The 17,703-nt window shown below is 46.9% G+C and overlaps 1 protein-coding gene across 2 annotated transcripts in view; it reads right to left on the bottom strand.

Annotated features, from left to right (window-relative positions):
• Nucleotides 1-9,996: 9,996 nt before the first annotated feature.
• The window catches only part of CAB39L (calcium binding protein 39 like), a 47,853-nt gene continuing 40,146 nt past the window's right edge, over nt 9,997-17,703 (bottom strand). For both annotated transcript variants that reach the window (XM_031047761.2, XM_005147659.3), the window contains exon 9: nt 9,997-11,469. In XM_031047761.2, the coding sequence (XP_030903621.1) occupies nt 11,290-11,469 (180 nt within the window). In that variant the 3' untranslated portion in view covers nt 9,997-11,289. The remainder of the gene's footprint in view (nt 11,470-17,703) is intronic.

Below are 17,703 nucleotides of genomic sequence, written 5' to 3'. Positions count from 1 at the left end.
ATCTGCTTGTATAAAGGAGATGAAACCATGGGAATGGCCATCGTTTTTGAGTAAGTGGTTTGAATATCAAGCTTCTCTCTCATTCACATTGTTCCGACTACCACAGCAGCAGAACTATTTTGTTTTGTAGTACCTGCATTGCTGCTCTGTTTGCTTTCTAAAGTGCAGCCCATCTGAATTGATGCAGGCAAAGATTAGCTTTGCTTCTCTCAGCTTCTGGATGCAGGCCTAAAAGAACTCAGCTGTGTGCGTCTCACTGGCCCCTACATAGCATGTGAAGATTTCGAGAGTTTAGGTTTTGTTAAGCATCTTCACTAACAGGCTTGTAGGACTACAAAAGCTAATAAACCACCCAATGTCCTGTTATTCCTTACAGAGGAGGATCAGTAGCAGTGGAATTGCCCAATAAGGATGCTGGGGAGGGACTCTTCATTAGGGACTGTAGTGATAGGACAAGGGGGTAACAGGTTCAGACTTAAATAGGGAAAGTTTAGATTGGATATAAGGAGGAAGTTCTTTACTGGAAGAGTGGGAAGGGAAGGGAAGAAAGCTGTGAATGCTTCATCTCTGGCGGTGTGCAAGGCCAGGCTGGACAAAGCCTTGGGTGGCATGGTTTAGTGTGAGGTGTCCCTGCCCATAGCAGGGGGGTTGGAACTTGATGATCTTAAGGTCCTTTCCAACTCTAACTATGCTATGATTCTACGACTGTCGATGACCTGTGGAGCAAGGGTAACATAAAAACAGCTAGTGAAACTGCATTCTGATGCGGTTGCCACTTTTGAGGGGGTGCTGGGTGGGTAATGGGTAACCAGAACAGACAGTTGTACCCAGCATCTTTTGAGAGGTCCCTGTCCTTACTCCCATCTGTTTTGAATATGCTGCCTTGAATATGACCTCTAGCTGTTTGTTTTAGTAGGTATTCCAAGAGTTTCTGTTCACTCCTGCACTGAGCCCTTGAGTGTAAACACCTTAAACCTTTTTCTGCTGCTGCTGGTAGAATATATAAATGGCCTTTTCCCAATTCTTTCACACAAGGTGTCTTTGCTGCCCTCCTTAAAGTACAGGAAGTGGAATAATAGTTTAAGATGCTGCTGAAGAGTCTGTTTGTTTCTTTTAGGCTTTGGAAAAGGTTGGAACTAGATAGCAAAGCTGTGATCAGATAGTGTGCAAAGCATCCATAGTATGGCATTAATTATATGGAGTCTGTTCTCACTTAGTTTGGCTACTGGTCCTGTAATTTAATGTACAGTTCTTGATGCTTGGAGCTGCGATTCCCTAAGGCTTGTGGTCTAAATTCATTCTTGGGTACCTGGACCTTAGAACTGGCGAATGTTTATATCATCTTACCACCATGAGGATTCAGTCTCACTGGAGCTGGAGAAGATGCTGTTTCTCTGAGCCTAGTTAGATTGAGAGCTCCTCTGGAGCTGCTGGTCGAGTGTGGTGCATGCAGTTAGCAGCAGAAGTCTCATCAGGGAACTGGATGACCTGCCCCACTAAGGAGGGTGTATCCAGCTTCATTTCCCAGGACCAGGGAGAGAGTAGAGGAGAAAAATCCGACCCTGTTTGTCAACTAAGGGAAGGATGGTGAAATCCATTTTTACATCACACCTCAAAAGAGTGCTCTTTCACAATAGCTCATGAAGAAATTGCTGAGCTGCCACTTGATCAGGTCTTGTAATCATCTAATGTGGAAGAACCCAGGTCCTGAATTTAGGAGCAGTAGATCCAGCTGCAAGAGCTCCATGCCTTACCTCTCAGCTTTAGAGATCAGGGCGTGGGGGTTAAGTTGTTGGTTTGTACACAGTACAAACCTCAGAATGGTTTTTTCCTCTCATCAAGAATTATATAGTGTCATTGTTTGTAATTTCCATATGAGGTTAAAGTCAAATGCTGGTGTTTCATAAGCAAGATTGTAATCTATTTTGAAATCATAAACATTTTATTTTGGCATATTTCCTCCCCACTTCTTGTAAGCATCTTGTGTTAGAATAATTACTCTTGGCTTTTTGTATAGATTAAAAGAACACCGTCCAGGTTAGAGTGAAAAGTCCTCCCCACTCCACCCACTGAAACCTAGTTTCCATAATTTATTGGCAATGCTCTTCTACTTGAGGTAGAAGCAGGGGAAAAACCAGGGGCAGGTTTAGGATCCCTTCAAATTTATAGTGATCTGTCAGCTAGCGTCAAAACTGGTACGGAAGTCCATGTCTTTATAGGAACAGCTGAAAATGAAAACTCGCTGAAACATCACAAGTGGCCTGGGTACATGGGTAAGTAAATCAAGATTCAAGTCAAATACCACACATATTAAAAATAACTACACTGCAGTGAATGCTGCTGGAACCTGTGCTTCACGAGGAGTGAAGATTCAGCTTTCATTTTTTATTGTTTGTTACTTGCAAGTACAGCTTTATTTCTGTCTTGCTACTTTTCTGCAGATTCCTGCAGAGACTCACAAGTTTCTCTAGGCTCTGATAATCAGTATAACCTGCTTTAATTCTTACTGGGGTTACAAAGCAGGGCCTCTATCCTGGCCAACAGGAACAATGTGAGTGGGCTTTCTCTCCCAGCCCCTGGACTCTGTAGGGGCTGCTGTGCCTGTCTGCTTACCAGGGAGAGCCATGGGAGATGGGACAACTCCTGCAGTGCATATTTTGCAAATGAACTCTTAAGATGTTTGCTTCTTTCTTACATTAAAACTACAATACATTTAAAATCAAGAAATGTAAAAGTTACATATTTTATATATTGTATGAAATTCCATATGCATTTTGGATCTGTTCATTTCAGAGCAGTCATTTTAATTGTATGTAGTAACTTTCAGTAATAATTTGGCCTCTTGACAGAACAGAAATTCTCTGTTAATTGCTGGCCTTACAGCAAAACATGTTTTCTGCTAATAAATTAATGTAACAATAAGTACTGACATGCATTTTAAGTGCTTTTGGTTATTAGAAGAAGCATAACAGAAACAGTGCTTTGAAATGCTCACACTCTTTACCTGCCCAGTGCTGTCCTTGGTCTGGCAGTCCCAGTTGTTTGCTGAGCTGCATCAGCTCCTGCTCTGCCTGAAGAATGTGTTTCAGCATGAGACTGTGCCTCCTGCCAACCCTGAGGAAGGGCTGCAGTTCCCTCCCTTGGTCCTGAGAGCATTAATGAGCATCAGTTCCCTCTGCCTCAGGAGAGTCAGCACTGCCTTAGGGAGCATGGTTTGAGCTACCACCTCCACAGCTTATTGAGAATCATAGAATAGTTAGGGCTGGAAAGGACCTTAAGATCATCTAGTTCCAACCCCCCTGCCATGGGCAGGGACACCTCACACTAAACCATGTCACCCAAGGCTTCATCCAACCTGGTCTTGAACACTGCCAGGGATGGAGCATTCACCACCTCCCTGGGCAACCCATTCCAGTGCCTCACCACCCTAACAGGAAAGAATTTCTTCCTTATATCCAATCTAAACCTCTGCTGTTTAAGTTTCAACCCATTACCCCTTGTCCTATCACCACAGTCTCTAATGAACAGTTCCTCTCCAGCATCCCTGTAGGCTCCCCTCAGATACTGGAAGGCTGCTATGAGGTCTCCACGCAGCCTTCTCTTCTCCAGGCTGAACAGCCCCAACTTTCTCAGCCTGTCTTCATACGGGAGGTGCTCCAGTCCCCTGATCATCCTCGTGGCCCTCCTCTGGACTTGTTCCAACAGTTCCATGTCCTTTCTATGTTGATGACACCAGAACTGCACACAGTACACCAAGTGAGGTCTCATGAGAGCAGAGCAGAGGGGCAGGATCACCTCCTTTGACCTGCTGGTCACACTCCTTTTGATGCAGCCCAGGATAAAAAGGATGGAAATAGGTGGAGCTTTGACCATCCAGCAGTATATCCATCCTGCTGCACCTCCTGCCTTGCTGCCCTGGATCACTGCATCTGCATGCACAGCACCTTGATTCATATTCACTGTAGGGGGGGATCATGGTGGTGATCGTAAGCAACTGCTCCACTGGTCAGCAGTGTGGCTGAAGGGGACCAAGTGTAGCATGAAGCAGGTGATGCTGAAGGCCTGGTCTGTCAGTGGTTTCAGATGCACATAGCACTAGCCCAGGCATGCGAACTGGAGGCCTGTTAGCCAGCGGAGTGCATTAGGGCTATTGCGACAGTCTGTTTTCCTGTTTAACTGCAGCTTAAAGGAATCCAGTCAGTGCACTCCAAGACTGGTTCATGCTACTGAGCCACATGCAGTAAGCAAGGACAGATGGGAGCTGCATTTCAGGAGTGCTCTTGAACTGAAATGTTGTAAATAGACAGTGAGCAGTCACTGGGACGCAGTCAGGTGGGCTGGCACTGGGACAGGCTTCCCAGAGCCATGGTTAATGTGGGGACTACTCTGAAAAGCTTTGCAGTCCTCTAAAGGGTTTGACCTTTCTGCCTGCAAACTAGACTTCAAATACCTGTTTGGCTTTGTTAGACCTAGTAAGTGAAGTTACTTGGAGACACTGACGAAAAGAAGGGAGAAAAAAGAAGAGGCTGAAAAAAAGGGGAGACAGTGGGTACTGATTTCTAATAGATCTGGGTAAGTGCTGTATTGGGTTTACATGGGAAGGTTTTGGTAGCAGTGGGCATACAGGTGTGGCTTCTCTGAGAAGCTGCCAGAAGCTTCCTGCATGCCCCATAGAGCCAGTGCTAGCTGGCACAAACATGGACCCACCGCTGGCCAAGGCTGAGCCCATCAGTGATGACGGTAGCATATGCATTTGAGAAGAGGGGAAAGTCAGGGCACAGGAGCAATTGCAGCTGGAAAGAGGAGTGCGGATGTGTGAGAGCAGCAGCTCTACAGACACCAAGCTCAGTCAGAGGGGCGTGAGGAGGTGCGGCAGGCGCCGGAGCAGGGGAAGCGTGTGAGGAGTCCTCCCCTGCTGTGCCGCAGGGCCATGCCGTGCCCCTGGCAGCTGGCGGCTGAGCCTGCAGCCGCTGGGTGAGAAAACGCTGTGGCTGGCGCAGCAGCCCCGAGCCGGGGAGGGCTCCTCGGGTATCTCCCTAGCTGTGAGCCGGGGCTGGCCTGCTCCAGCAGCTTCCTCCCTCCTGCCCAGCGGCAATGACGAGCGCCGCCGCCAGGAGGCGCTGTTATCAGGGGAAGAGCGGGCGCGGCTCCGCTCGGGCCGGGTTTGCCGGTGCCCGGGGGGCTCCGCCACAGCCCGGAGCGTTTCACTGGCAGCCAGGGACCTGCCGCGGGCAGCAGAAGGGAGGCTGTGCTGATGGCTGCGTGAGTGCCAGCGCGGTGCAGACAGCACCGAGCGAGAGCAGGAGAGGAGCGGGGCTGCTGAGAGATCCTGTGGGGAACGGCATCTCCTGACTCGTACGGCGCAACCTGACCGAGTCTCCGGGAGGAGCGGGCATGCAGAGGAAAGCGCTGGGCACGGCTTTTCCCCTGGGGTATTCCGCATTGTGACATTTATCATCTCCTGTGCTCCAAGTATCGCCTGTTTGTACCTGAATTCCCAGCTCGCTTTCCTGAGGCGCCAGGCTCAGCACTGGGGGTCTTCCTGAAGTTACAGGACACTGCATTCCCACCCCTGCTGATGGGATGGGCCTGTTCCAACTCTAATGGAAAAGGTACTTCTGCAACGTGCTTATCACTGGCACTAGAGAGGTGCATGAAAAACGAAGCCTTTGCAGTCTGCCTGTGTTTGTTTTCTCCTCCTTCACCTTCATTGCTCAACTCTCTTTACTTTAGTGAGGTCACCTCACTGCGTTGCCAGTGAGTTTTACCCCGGGGCACCTGGATTTCCAACTTGGAGGAAAAATAAGGGTTTGAAACTGCCTGGGAAACCATGAAGCATCTGAACAGGCCTAAAGGACGTTATCATTCAAATGCCAGCACAGACACATCCCCTCCTCCCCAGTGTCCTTTCAGAAATACCTGAAATATATATGTAAGGCAGTATGAATGCCTTACATGCAATGAATTCACCTGCAGAGTGAATTCATTCCCATCACTGGGCAAAGCAGATTTAGCTACAGAAAACAAGCCCTGTAGAAGCAGAGAAGCGTGGCTGCATGGCTAGGGGTGGTAGTCATCAGCAGGAGAGCCGTGTCTTTGGCTGGAATGAACATGTCTCTCCTCCCCTGCAATGCCTGCTGTGCCCAGAGACATCCTGCGTTCTTGCCTGCCACTAGGCCTGGCCCTGTGTCACTTTCCTTTGAGCCTCTGACGGGAAGCATGAGCCACAGCTGCCAGCCCACAGGGAGAACCTGCTCTATCCCAGGAGCTAATTGTGGCTCTGCCCTCGACATTCCTTGGGACACAAGGTATGTCCGGCTGTGGATATCATTTTCCCCACAGCTTTAACACGGGGAGAAGGCCTTTCCCTGCTTCCCCCATGGCAGTGTGGGAGCTCTGCTCCCTGCAGGCTCCTGCCTGTCCCCCACACACAGAGCCCAGCCCGCTGGGCACCTGACCATGGGCACAGCCCAGGCCTGTGTGCTGCAGGCTCTCTGCTGGGCAGGGCAGTGCCTGGGTGTGCCGCCCCTGAGGGGCCAACCCCGGCTGCCTGCTTGCACAAGGCTCAGGACAGATGCAGCTCTGCTGTGACAGGGGTACTCTTAAATCTGCTCCAGCCGCTCGCCAAGTCAGCTGTTGTACCAGCGAGGCCAAGGGCACCTCCAGAGCTGTCTGTTAGTGGAGGTAACGTACCCTGCAATTTGGAAAGAAAGGGCCTGTATTCAGAAGACACAGTCCTGGGCCCTTGGAAGAACTAACTCCATTCATTAGCAGACTGGCAGCTCTCTCCAGAAGAGATGCACTGGAAACTTGGGTAGGTTTTGCTGCTTTAACTATGAGGGCTCTGGTGCCATGACTGGATTGGTGCCTGTCATGCTGTCAAAAGATGTTGTTCATACCTGTCACCTTAGTGGTCAGCTGCTGCTTGTGTCCAACAACCTGTAAAACCCTAACATGAGGCCACACCTCAAATCCTGTGTTCAGTTCTGGGCCCCTCACTACAAGAGAGATACAGCAGGACATGCACTGGGCCATACCCCTTGTGCTGCACTGCAGCAGGTACCTGCAGTCACACCAACAACCACGGCAGTGCAATGTTTCCTGCGGGTAAGGCTCAGCAGCAAAGCCATCCCCAGCTGTTGCCAGTACCATACAGTGACAACCAGGCATAGGGCTCCTCTAGTACTGGTGAATTACAGCCTTCAGCTGCACAATGCCCAAGGTGGAAAAAGTTGTTTTAATCGTGGCTTTGCCAAGCCACTCACAACTATGCCACAGGAAAGAGGGCGGTTTTCTGATTGTTTTTCCTCCTTTCACATTCCTGGAAAGAAGGGCCAGCTCAAGGCAGGCGCTGTGGAACAGGCCTGTGAGTCAGGAGGGCTGGGCTCCTCCCCGGGGCTCTCAGGGAGCTCGGCCAAGTTACAGCCCTGTGAGGTGCTTGGCTTAGAGATGAACCACGCACTCAAAACTGCCACCCTTCTCCTGGCTGTTCCCTTAGCCTTGTCCCACGTTGCCTGCCCAGCACCAGCTGTGCTCAGAGCTGGCTTGGACCACTGCTGCCTCATGGCCTGACACACCATGGGCTCAGGGGTGGAGCCTTTGCTGGGGACAAGGCTCCCCTTCAGCACAGGCTGGGTGGCAGCGACTTCAGCTCCTTCTCGTCCCCAGGCCACAGCTGTGGTTTCCTCTCTCACTATGGGGTTGGCCCTCTTGCTAGAGGCTCTGGGACACATCAGGCCTCGTCTTAACAGCTTGTGCTGCTCTGCTTGGTGCACATGTATGGAATTCTCACCACCTACCTGCTCTGACAGGAAAGTGAGTGGCTACTTCAGCTCCAATCAGCACAAGAGATACAAAACAGGCTTTCATTGCTTGGCAGTAAATGCAACAAATCCGCGTGGTCTACATCATCCCTCAGTGCTTGATGTTGTTCAGCTGCAGGCAGTGTGTACAAGTCCAGTAGGTGATGTTCAAGGCAAACCCAGGTGAACTCCACACAGGTGAAATGGCAGGCACCAAAATGCAAATCTAAAACCAGTGGAAGGTCATATTTTTAGGCCAGAGTGCTTAGTGAAGAAGAAGGGCTAAATACCATTCCTTTTCACGTCATGGAGACCAAAACACATACCCCCTCTGCTTCATAACAGTCTTCATCTCCAGGCAGACATTTTGCAGAAAGGTGCTTCCAGCCAAAACGTTAAAATGCTTCCACTTCAGATGGAAAAATAAAGCATTCACTGGCCCAGAGCAAAAGCCTCTCTTCTGACCAAACATCACTGCACCCTTTGGAAAGAGGCCTGGGTTCTCTGATTTCACAGACAAGAGCAAAGCATGCACTAGAGAACAAATGGGATCCTGATCTCCCTCCCTCATGGGACTGCTTCTATCATTAGGTTATGAGGCCCAAGCTGTTCTTCTCAACTGATCTGATACCCGGAACATGCAGATTAAGAGGCTCAAGCAGTCTTGACATCCACATTTCTTGAAGGCCAGAGCCCCGCATCTTTCCACCGGGCTCACCCCTGCTGGTGTACATGCCATTACAGACAAGGGGAGGCGGCTGCTGCTTCTGATCACATTTTTCTCTTTTCAGCACAAGCTGCCCAAATCCCAGGACAGAAGCTTATGGTTCAGTGATTCCTGGCACTCTGCTGTATCAAACAAGGTTTTACAAGCGGGATTATACATAGCATGTTGGCAGAGATTCATTTGTATGACCCAAACCTTCCTGAATATAGGGTGGGGACTGGAACAGAGAGACTGCAGCCCAAGCATCCTCTGGCTTCTTTCTCTCTGGGGACTACAGCCTTCTTCCCTGTCCTCACTCTGATGAGCTGCAGCTCCCCCAGGTATTAATTTCAGAGGAATTGTGAGTTTCTGGTGGGAGCAGTCACTTAGGCAGAACCACCATGATTGAATGCACAAAAGGAAACTCGGAGTTCTATCATTATTCCACAGTTGCATTAGAAAAGACCTCATTTTCATTTAATTAGGGATGCGTCCCCACCTGCTGTGAAGTATTATTATGGTGCTTAATTTCATCTTTACCATTTCTTTTGCCTTTTCTTCTTGCAAAGAGCTAAGTAAGTTCAGCTTGGGGAAGACTCAAATTACTTCAAGTTGTGTTGGCAACATCTAATGCAGGACTGGCTTCTTGTGTGATAAACTGCAAGGGGCCTGGCCCATGCCACTTTACTGTAAGACCACTCCTCTTTTATGCACACAGACCCTTTTTCAGAAGCCCTCCTTGCCACTTACTCCAGTGTGAGTCTGATGACTGCTCACACTGGGAAAGGCTGCAGGGATGGAGCCTGTTGCTCTGTTCCCTGTTGGCCATATCAAACACTCCCCATATTACAGCCAGGTTTTGATGTTTTCAAGTGCTCTTCTGTGCCCAGACCATGCAGACAAGAGCAGCTCACAATGCTGACCACCCTCATAGATGCACTGGCCACCTCTGTATGGGTCACACTCACATTCTCAAGGGCAGGAATTCCCCAACAGTACACCATTAGACACTTTTTCCAAGTGTGGGCTGGAAGCCTGATGTTCTCATGTGACTCCAGAGGCTGAGGGAATGGACACGTCTCTGTGTTAGTCCTGCCCCGGAGACCAGCTCTACCCCAGGAGCTCAGAGTCCAGCCAAGTGCCCTTCACCTTCAGGCTCCAAATCCCAGAGGATCAGATTTAAATGACTACTCTGAGGTCTGTGATTCTGGAGATGGTCCTTTATCAACCCGCTGATAGTGAGCACTGCCCAGGGGGTTGGGAGAGGACTGCAGTGAGGCTAAGCTGAACTGCAGCCTGGGTTGCAGGCGCCCTGCCAGCCACGGCTGCAGATGTGATGCTTGCAGAGTGCCGTAGCTCTGAAGGCAGTGCTCATCTCCCTCTCTCCATCTGCTGACACTGGTTGGCAAAGGAGAGAATGGATTTAGCACTGTGTAGTCTGGCTATCCAGAAAAGCAAGAGGAGAAAAAACAGAGACAGAAACGAAGGTGATCAGTAATCATGCTTTTAATAGCTTGTAAATGTTATTATTCTTTTTAAATTTCAGGCGACTAGGATGTAAATTTATTGTGTATATCCAACATCCAAAAAAGCCAACATGAGTCAACAATCTGCTCCATTGCATCCCTTTTCTAAAGCACATAAGTTGATGTATCACTCACCTCAATATACAACAATGAAAAGGTCTTGTTCTGCTTTTTACAGTTCAGGTCACCTTTTTAATCTGAAGCATTAGCTAGAGGTTTAGCTCAATAACTATCTCACAACAAATAGGAAAACTCAGAACTTAAGCTGTCCAGAAAAAGTTAAGAAATTTCCACCCCCTGCTCTCAAAATCCACTTCCTGATAAAGCATCAGTGTAACATTTTCATTTCAAGACCCAAAAAAACTCTTCAAGCACACCTGGGAAACACTGTTTGGACCACAGAGCTTATTACACTTAACTCACCAACACTGCAACGGCTTCATCTTCTACAACTTCAATACAGAACCTGAATTCACATCAGGGTGAACAAGGACAGCAAACGCCAGACTACAAGTGGCCTTTGGTGCAAAATGGCCTCCCTCACTGGTGCTCCACAACAGCACCACGTACCTGGGGCTGCTCCCCATCAGACTGCTTGGGAGCTGAGAGGATAGAGGTGGGAGGCAGGCAAAAAGAGCTCACTTGGCTGATGTCTTCCCCCATTCCCTGGCACTGAATAGAAAACCTCTGATCTAAGGGAATAGAAAACCTTAAAGATGAAAGAACACAAAAAAGTAAAGCAAAAATGTGAGCTTTACTGCTTTTTTACCTACCCCTGTTTTGACTATAGAACCCGATCTAGAAGTGCAGCTAACTCCAGAGACAAACACTCTTTCACAGTCTTGTGTGTGTGCAGCACTAGAACAAAGTCACAATTACAGGTGCAAAGGAATGACATTACAGTCCTCAGAAGACCTACTCTGTGCACTCACCAACAGCTTGAGTTTGCTGATAAAGTTAAGCAAAGAGGTTCATTCTTCTCAAGCACAAATGAAAATCCATCAAACCAGCTTCTGTTACAGCAAGATTCTAAACTGACATAAATAATTATAGTCTCGATTAAAAAGAATATATTATTCTAGATTTTTGGTTTTTTAGTTTTCATGTAAAACCCCTATGGTCTTGACATCTAGGAACAAAGACAAAATAAAAACCAGGCACTTGTGCCTTCTCAAGCACTACTGTGGCATTTAAGGGACACAGAGGAAATTAACAAACAAGATTAATGCCTACAGTGGAAAATGAGAGGAGTTCTTCATGCTGTTGGCTTTTTCAAGTCTCGGATTTGCTTAATCAGGTAGTTCTTCTCATCGGTGAACTGTTCGTCATCCGTCCTCTCTTTCTGGAAGTTGCTCAGAAACTCAATTAGCTTAGGTTGGTTTTTCAACAGGATCTCCACAATAGGCTGTGTTTTGTTTGGACTGGCCACAAAAACCTAACATGAAAACAAAACCAGGCACAGTGAGACTCAGAGAGAGAGAGGAACATCAGTCACAACATCCCCATCAGTTATGTCCTAACAAGTCAGCTGAGCACTAGCGGGCAAATACTCTGCTGCTACACACCTTTTCCCAAGGCAGAGAGAGAGGAGTTACAAACATGTTGGTTCAACAGCACACTGAAACAAAGCTGTGCCTGTGTGCGGTATTGCTTCCCTTTAATTTTGCTCTTTGCTGATGAAAGCGTTTGATTGTAAACCCAGCTGCTGAGAGTGAGCCATCAATTCTCAGGCTCTTCCACATGCAAGACTTAAATACACAGAAATTAATTACCAGAACGGAAATGCTTTGTGTAAGTACTGGTATCATTTCCATACTAAATCAGGCCTAAAATCAGGCTTGCCAGCTATGTTTTGGTCTGGAAAAGTATGTCAGAGGCTCCGCTTCCCTCTGCCTAATCCATTCATGGGAGCATAGAAACTTCCAGCAGCCGGAGCATTGTGGTGCACCAGGCACCTTTGCTGCCCTCGCCAAGCAGAGGAAGGTGGCAAGGCAGGGAGACACAGACACAGATACTCACCTGGTGCAGCCAGCCCAGCACTGTGGCCTTACTGGTCTTCTCAAACAGTCATGTTTTAGGGATAAACCTAGCCATGCTCTCATTTCTCCTCCACAAATGCCTAAAGCCACAGGGTTTCTCAGTTCTGCACACAACTCCCTGTGCTACAACACTGTTTCTTTAACATTTTCCCTGCCTTACGCACCACACCTGCTGACGATGGGAAACTTCAGGCCAGCTGTAAATGCCAACAGTGACAAGCTCTTCCCAGGGACCTCAGGATGCTGTGGGGATGCAGGAGGGGCTGGCGGTGAGAACAGGCATAGCATAGCCTTGGCACCCCAGGAGGGGCTCCCGTGTCTGCCTCACACCAAGGTTTCCATGGCTGGACAACAAAACACCGCCCCAGCGCTTGTGCAACAACATAAATAACTCCAGTTATTCTCTACTCAACTAGAAGAAATTAAGGATGGACAGGACTGGAAAACATCCAGTTTCCCTCCAAGCCTGTCCAAACCAGAACGAAAACAAACATCTGCTGACAGTACAGAATGGCATGTTGTCCAGCCAAACACAGGCGGCACCACCACCCGCCTGGCCCTGGATCTGCTGGCTCCAGACCTACAGCTCTTCTGCAGGTTCCTTTATTTCTGTGGAGATTGTGCCCACATGAAAACCTGGGCCAGGTCCAGCTGTGCAGGGAGAAGCTGTGTTACGTGATGAGGAACATGCACACAACATCCCTGGGGGCTGTGTTACAAACATTTGCCCTCAAGAAATAACACCTGGCAAAGCCAGGGACAGGATTCAGACTGGACCTATTGTTAAGCTTCATACCCCTGATTAAGGGATGTTATACAAATGGTATGGAAAATGTCCCATGTGGGGAATGTGTGGAAGGAATGGGGCTTGGCCCACATCAACAGTGCCACACTAAGTACTTCTGCCCAGACTGGGATGAAACATTTATTTTGTTTTATTCCATAAAGGTGAGGTAATGCATCTACTCTTAAACCAGGGCATCCTGATGACACAGGAGCCTATGCTTTTGTCTCCTCTGGATCCCTCCTCCTCACATCACTCCTAGGAGTCCTTGCTTCAAAAGTGCTTTTCCCTCTACTCTGGGGAAGGAGCTGCAACCTCTGCCACACTGTGTGAATGCTCCCAGCCCCCAAGTGTTCCCCAAAGTTTTCCCTGATCTAGTGGCCAGTCCATGGTATTTGACAGCACAGTATCTACTGTTATCCACACTGTCTTTGCACAGGCCTCCACACCACCTTTCTTTGATTACCTGATTGCTAATCTCATGTGATTTCTTTTTATACTTACTTGCCACTGAAAACTTCTCAAAAGTAGCACCACCAGCCCAAACTCCCAAAGATCCCTTCAGAGCAGCCACTTTAAAATAACAGCTTTCCTGCATGACGCTCCAAGCACTCAGCGTAGCATCTTACCAGGGACACATCTGTCAGTGGGTCAGACAGCCAGTTCACAACTCTCACTACACTTGATGGACTGTCAGTAGTTGATTGTTCTGTTGCTGCCTGCAGCATCTGAAAGCAATATCCCTCCTGCATAAATAACTTTGACATACTGGTATTGATGCATCAGTTCCCCTTAGACTGGGGAATAAAAGGGGTCTGGGATGCAAATCACTGCTGAATGTACTTTGCAGCTTTCCAGCCTGTGTCTTATCTAGGAAACCCAAATCTTGAAGTTGTATGGGTACGAATGTTTGGCTTTGGCTGACACTGTGGTAGTTCATGCTCTCAGCTCAAGCAGACGCATGATGCAGTTCCCCATGTGGTGACCTACTGATGCACCACACTGATGGAGGCTGGGTACTTCCAGGATTCAGACTGTGATAAGCCCCCAGCTGTCTGGACAAACTTCCTTTGAGAAAAGCAGTATGTAAGCCTGTAGGCAGGGATGAGGAAAGTAACCATTACACTTCTTCATTAAAAGGTTTTAATTTGGAGTTCAGTCAATTTCCCCCTTGTGACCAGGAGAAAACCATCACCTACACTGCCAGGATCAACATCTTCAGAAACAGTCTGATTACGATGCAAATGGAATCCTCTAAAGAAGGCCTGACCTTGAAGTGCTGAACATCTCCCTTCAATGAATATTAGACCTCCTTATTAGGACAGGTGGAGGCTGACTCTCAAAATGAAGAAACTGAAATCATTCCTCCTGTGAAAGCTACCTTGGTCTGCAAACAGAACGGGAAAGGTAAACCTAGTAAATACCAGCATTTCACATAGGCCACTCAACTGGTATGACTATAGCAAAATTAAAGAACTTAGTTCAATATATCACATCCTGTTTATCTTCCTGCTTTATTATTTATAGATTATAATCTCCTTGCAAAACTGTCAAAACTGCCCATGCAAACAAAGATCATCTTGACTGCCAGTCTTGCCCAGGGTCGACAGGGACAGGTGAAGAGACAATGTTAAAGCACAAAAAAAAAATCCTGAAATGTTATTCAATATTTGAGTTAAGCAAACAAAATCAACTCTGCCAGTACCAACGCATCAGCTTCACAAAGCCCAGGAGCAGGACCACCATGAGACTTCACTTTTAAAAGAGCCTTCCTCATTCAGAGCTCTATATTGTCACAGAGGAGGAGATAAATCCCTGACAAAACAAATCATTATTAATGCTATCTGGGATATTTCTATTAAAATGAAGTTTAACTGAAGCTAAAACACTTCAGAGAACTTTGTTTCATCTATGGTTTTATTATGAAAGGTTGGATGTACTAATGCACTTACTTCACATAGATGAGACAGAGACCCAGTATAGAGTACTCATAATCCCAACTCTAAAAATAGCTGCTATAGCTGCTTCAGTACAGTTCCATCTTGTGAATATCTGAAAAAGAGCTAGAAGAAAATCAACTCTGAAGCTTCAATAGTGGTCCAAAGTGGGACCGTTGCCCTCTTCTCTGTTAAGTCATATACTGTATTTTTTCAAACAAATGTCAAAATCCCTTGACTGCAGAATCTAACCTTGTTGCTGTACAACTAATAATCAGGCACCACCATTCTCTGGGATTATAGCAGAGGAGAAGTAATTACAGAGGCTGGATACCTTGGAATGGGTATTTTAAGACTTACTTCTTGGGTCACACACAGTCTTACGGTGTCAGGAAACTGCACACAGAAGTGCCTTATGGTTCATGTTACTTATAGCACAATGCTTCACCTAACACTTCTAACCCTTTGAACTCTAAAGCTAAGAAACAGAGAGGACACATCCCACAATTGTGGTTCCAGCTTTCTACCAAGAGGGAACTGTCAGTATAGTCCAATTATGTGAGACCATTTGCAGAGCAAGCTGCAGGAGGTAGTTCTGTAATGGACATAGAAGAGAATGGAAACACAACTAAGGTCACAAAACATAGTGTACCCATTCTATTTTTAGATCTTAATAAAATGTATCTTGCTAAATGTCTGCTTAAGAACAAGTAAATTGCATAACACTAATTCACTGCTACAGGGTGTTTTCCTCAAAATAATCTAATTGTTTACATGAACGACAAGAGAGCTTGTGAGTAGCCTTTAGTTGTAAACATGCAAGGTCAAGGGAATACCTGCACCACATTCATGTATGTCTGAAAGATCTGGTCTCCCCTACAGGAGGCAAACTCAAAGCAGGCTTCAGTAATAACTGTCACAAAGCCACTATAAGAACTAGAGAGCCCTTCCCAATATTTGGTCCTCAAAGTGTGCAAGCTCAAGACTGAGACCTCTCCAATGAAATCAATGCAGACAAGAACTAGTGACTCTCAAAAGCCTACAACTCTAGGTAACCCCCCTGGATCATTTACAGAGGAGGAGGAAAGGGGTGAGGTGTGTTAGCTTTTCCTCATGATTAAACACTGTCTAATCCTCATGCATACATTGTCTGGGACATCCAGCTTTACAAAGCAGCCATAGGCTTTTAGGATGGTGCCACAAGGCAGAAGCTCCATTTTGCTTAGGCAAAAAAAAGAGAAGGAGCTGGAGCTAGGAAGAAGATCAAGCATCTCCTCAGTGGAGAACAGAATGAGGCACTGCAAGTGGACACTCTGTCTTCAATTTCCCACTCAAAACATCCTGGATAATTAAAATACTCTCAGAGCTTGAAGGGATAATGGCATTTCTAGCCACAAAATGATCCTGCAAAATATTTCTGCGCTAGAGGTGCTCATCATTTTCATCTCTAGCTTACACTTTTGAATCTTTAATACTTGGAAATTGCCTCAGGGAGGTAAGAATCATATGCCTTTTTTTTTGGGGGGGGGGGGATGTCAGCTGGGGCATGGGAGTGTTGGAATCTAGATGCTTAGAGAACAAGCCCTTTTTCATTTCAACTGTGTCTAACTGGTGATACATCTAAATCAGGTAATTTAAACCCAAATCTTTTGGCAGCTCAGACACAGCAGACAGAGCAACAAGTATCCACTTCTCAGCAGACCCTTAATTTCAAATCTCTGAGGCCAGTCTACTGTAATTTCAACCAGCACTGCACAGGTATTTTGCAAGCACAATTTTAAAAGGCAGGCACAGTTTAAAATTTATGAGATTAAAAGCTGAGGGCAAGATTCCTCCCCCAGTTACATTAGCACGGAGTTATTACAGCTGACAAGAGCACCGGGCTGAGAGACACTAACCCAGAAACAGAAGGCAGGGACACTACAAAGCAGGGCACAGGCAGCCAAAAGTGTTTCCCTTCATTCTCTTAAATATTTAAGAATTTCCTTTAGCAGTTTTCAAGGAGTTAGAATTCAATTTAAGAAGTAAAATTGGAGGAAAGCTGCCTTCTCTAACATGTTCTACAAGGCTAATTCACAACACAGTTTTCTGTAACATACCCCGTAACTGCCCACTGGAGAGAAGCTGAATGCTACATCCTGCTAACCCAGATCCTCACTGAGGACCCCAAAAGGGAGCTCTGCTGCACCTCTAGAGCTACTCTTGTGTGCTGCTGGTAGTTATAAATGAGCAGTTTCCAGCTGATTGGATTCTGCTCTGAGTTTGTAATCTCCCCACAACAAACACTATGCATATAATATAGCATGAAGAATGCCATGGCACTGCTTAAACGCTGCTGATGGGTAGGTAGCACATGGGAAAAACCCATGGAGGTTAGTATCCAGACAGAGTCTGGCCCTTTGAACCGAAGACACACAACATTACCAAGACATAACATTCATTCTGCTGGGCATCCCAAGGCCTCAGCATTATGTCCATATGATAGCAATTTCAAGTGGTCAAGCAAAGCTGAGCCTTCAATATTTCCGCTCTAACTGGAAATGGGACACAAAATACTGGAAAAGGATAGGAAGGGAAGAATGGGAAGGCAGAGTGGGAGCAACAGCAATGCAAGACATGGTTGCACACTGGAGTCCGTTCAAGATATTCCCAATCATTTCAAATGCCTCTTAAACTAAGCAACATCAGCTGTTCCCAAGGCCCATCATTAATTCAGGAACAGCAACTCACGGGTTTAATACATAAAAATCTGGCATTTATTCACAGAGTGGCTTTGAGAGCCCAATCCTCTGATCTCTTCCCTTCATAGGCATCTCAAAGGCTGCAAGTGTTTGGAGCCTAACTTCTCACTTATCTTGGAGCCACATACCTTCTGATAAGGAATAGAAGTTACAGTAGTTCAGCTGACT

The sequence above is a fragment of the Melopsittacus undulatus genome, chromosome 2 (assembly GCF_012275295.1).
Source record: "Melopsittacus undulatus isolate bMelUnd1 chromosome 2, bMelUnd1.mat.Z, whole genome shotgun sequence".
Classification (NCBI taxonomy): Eukaryota; Metazoa; Chordata; class Aves; order Psittaciformes; family Psittaculidae; genus Melopsittacus; species Melopsittacus undulatus.
This window is presented reverse-complemented; position numbering and strand designations above follow the sequence as displayed.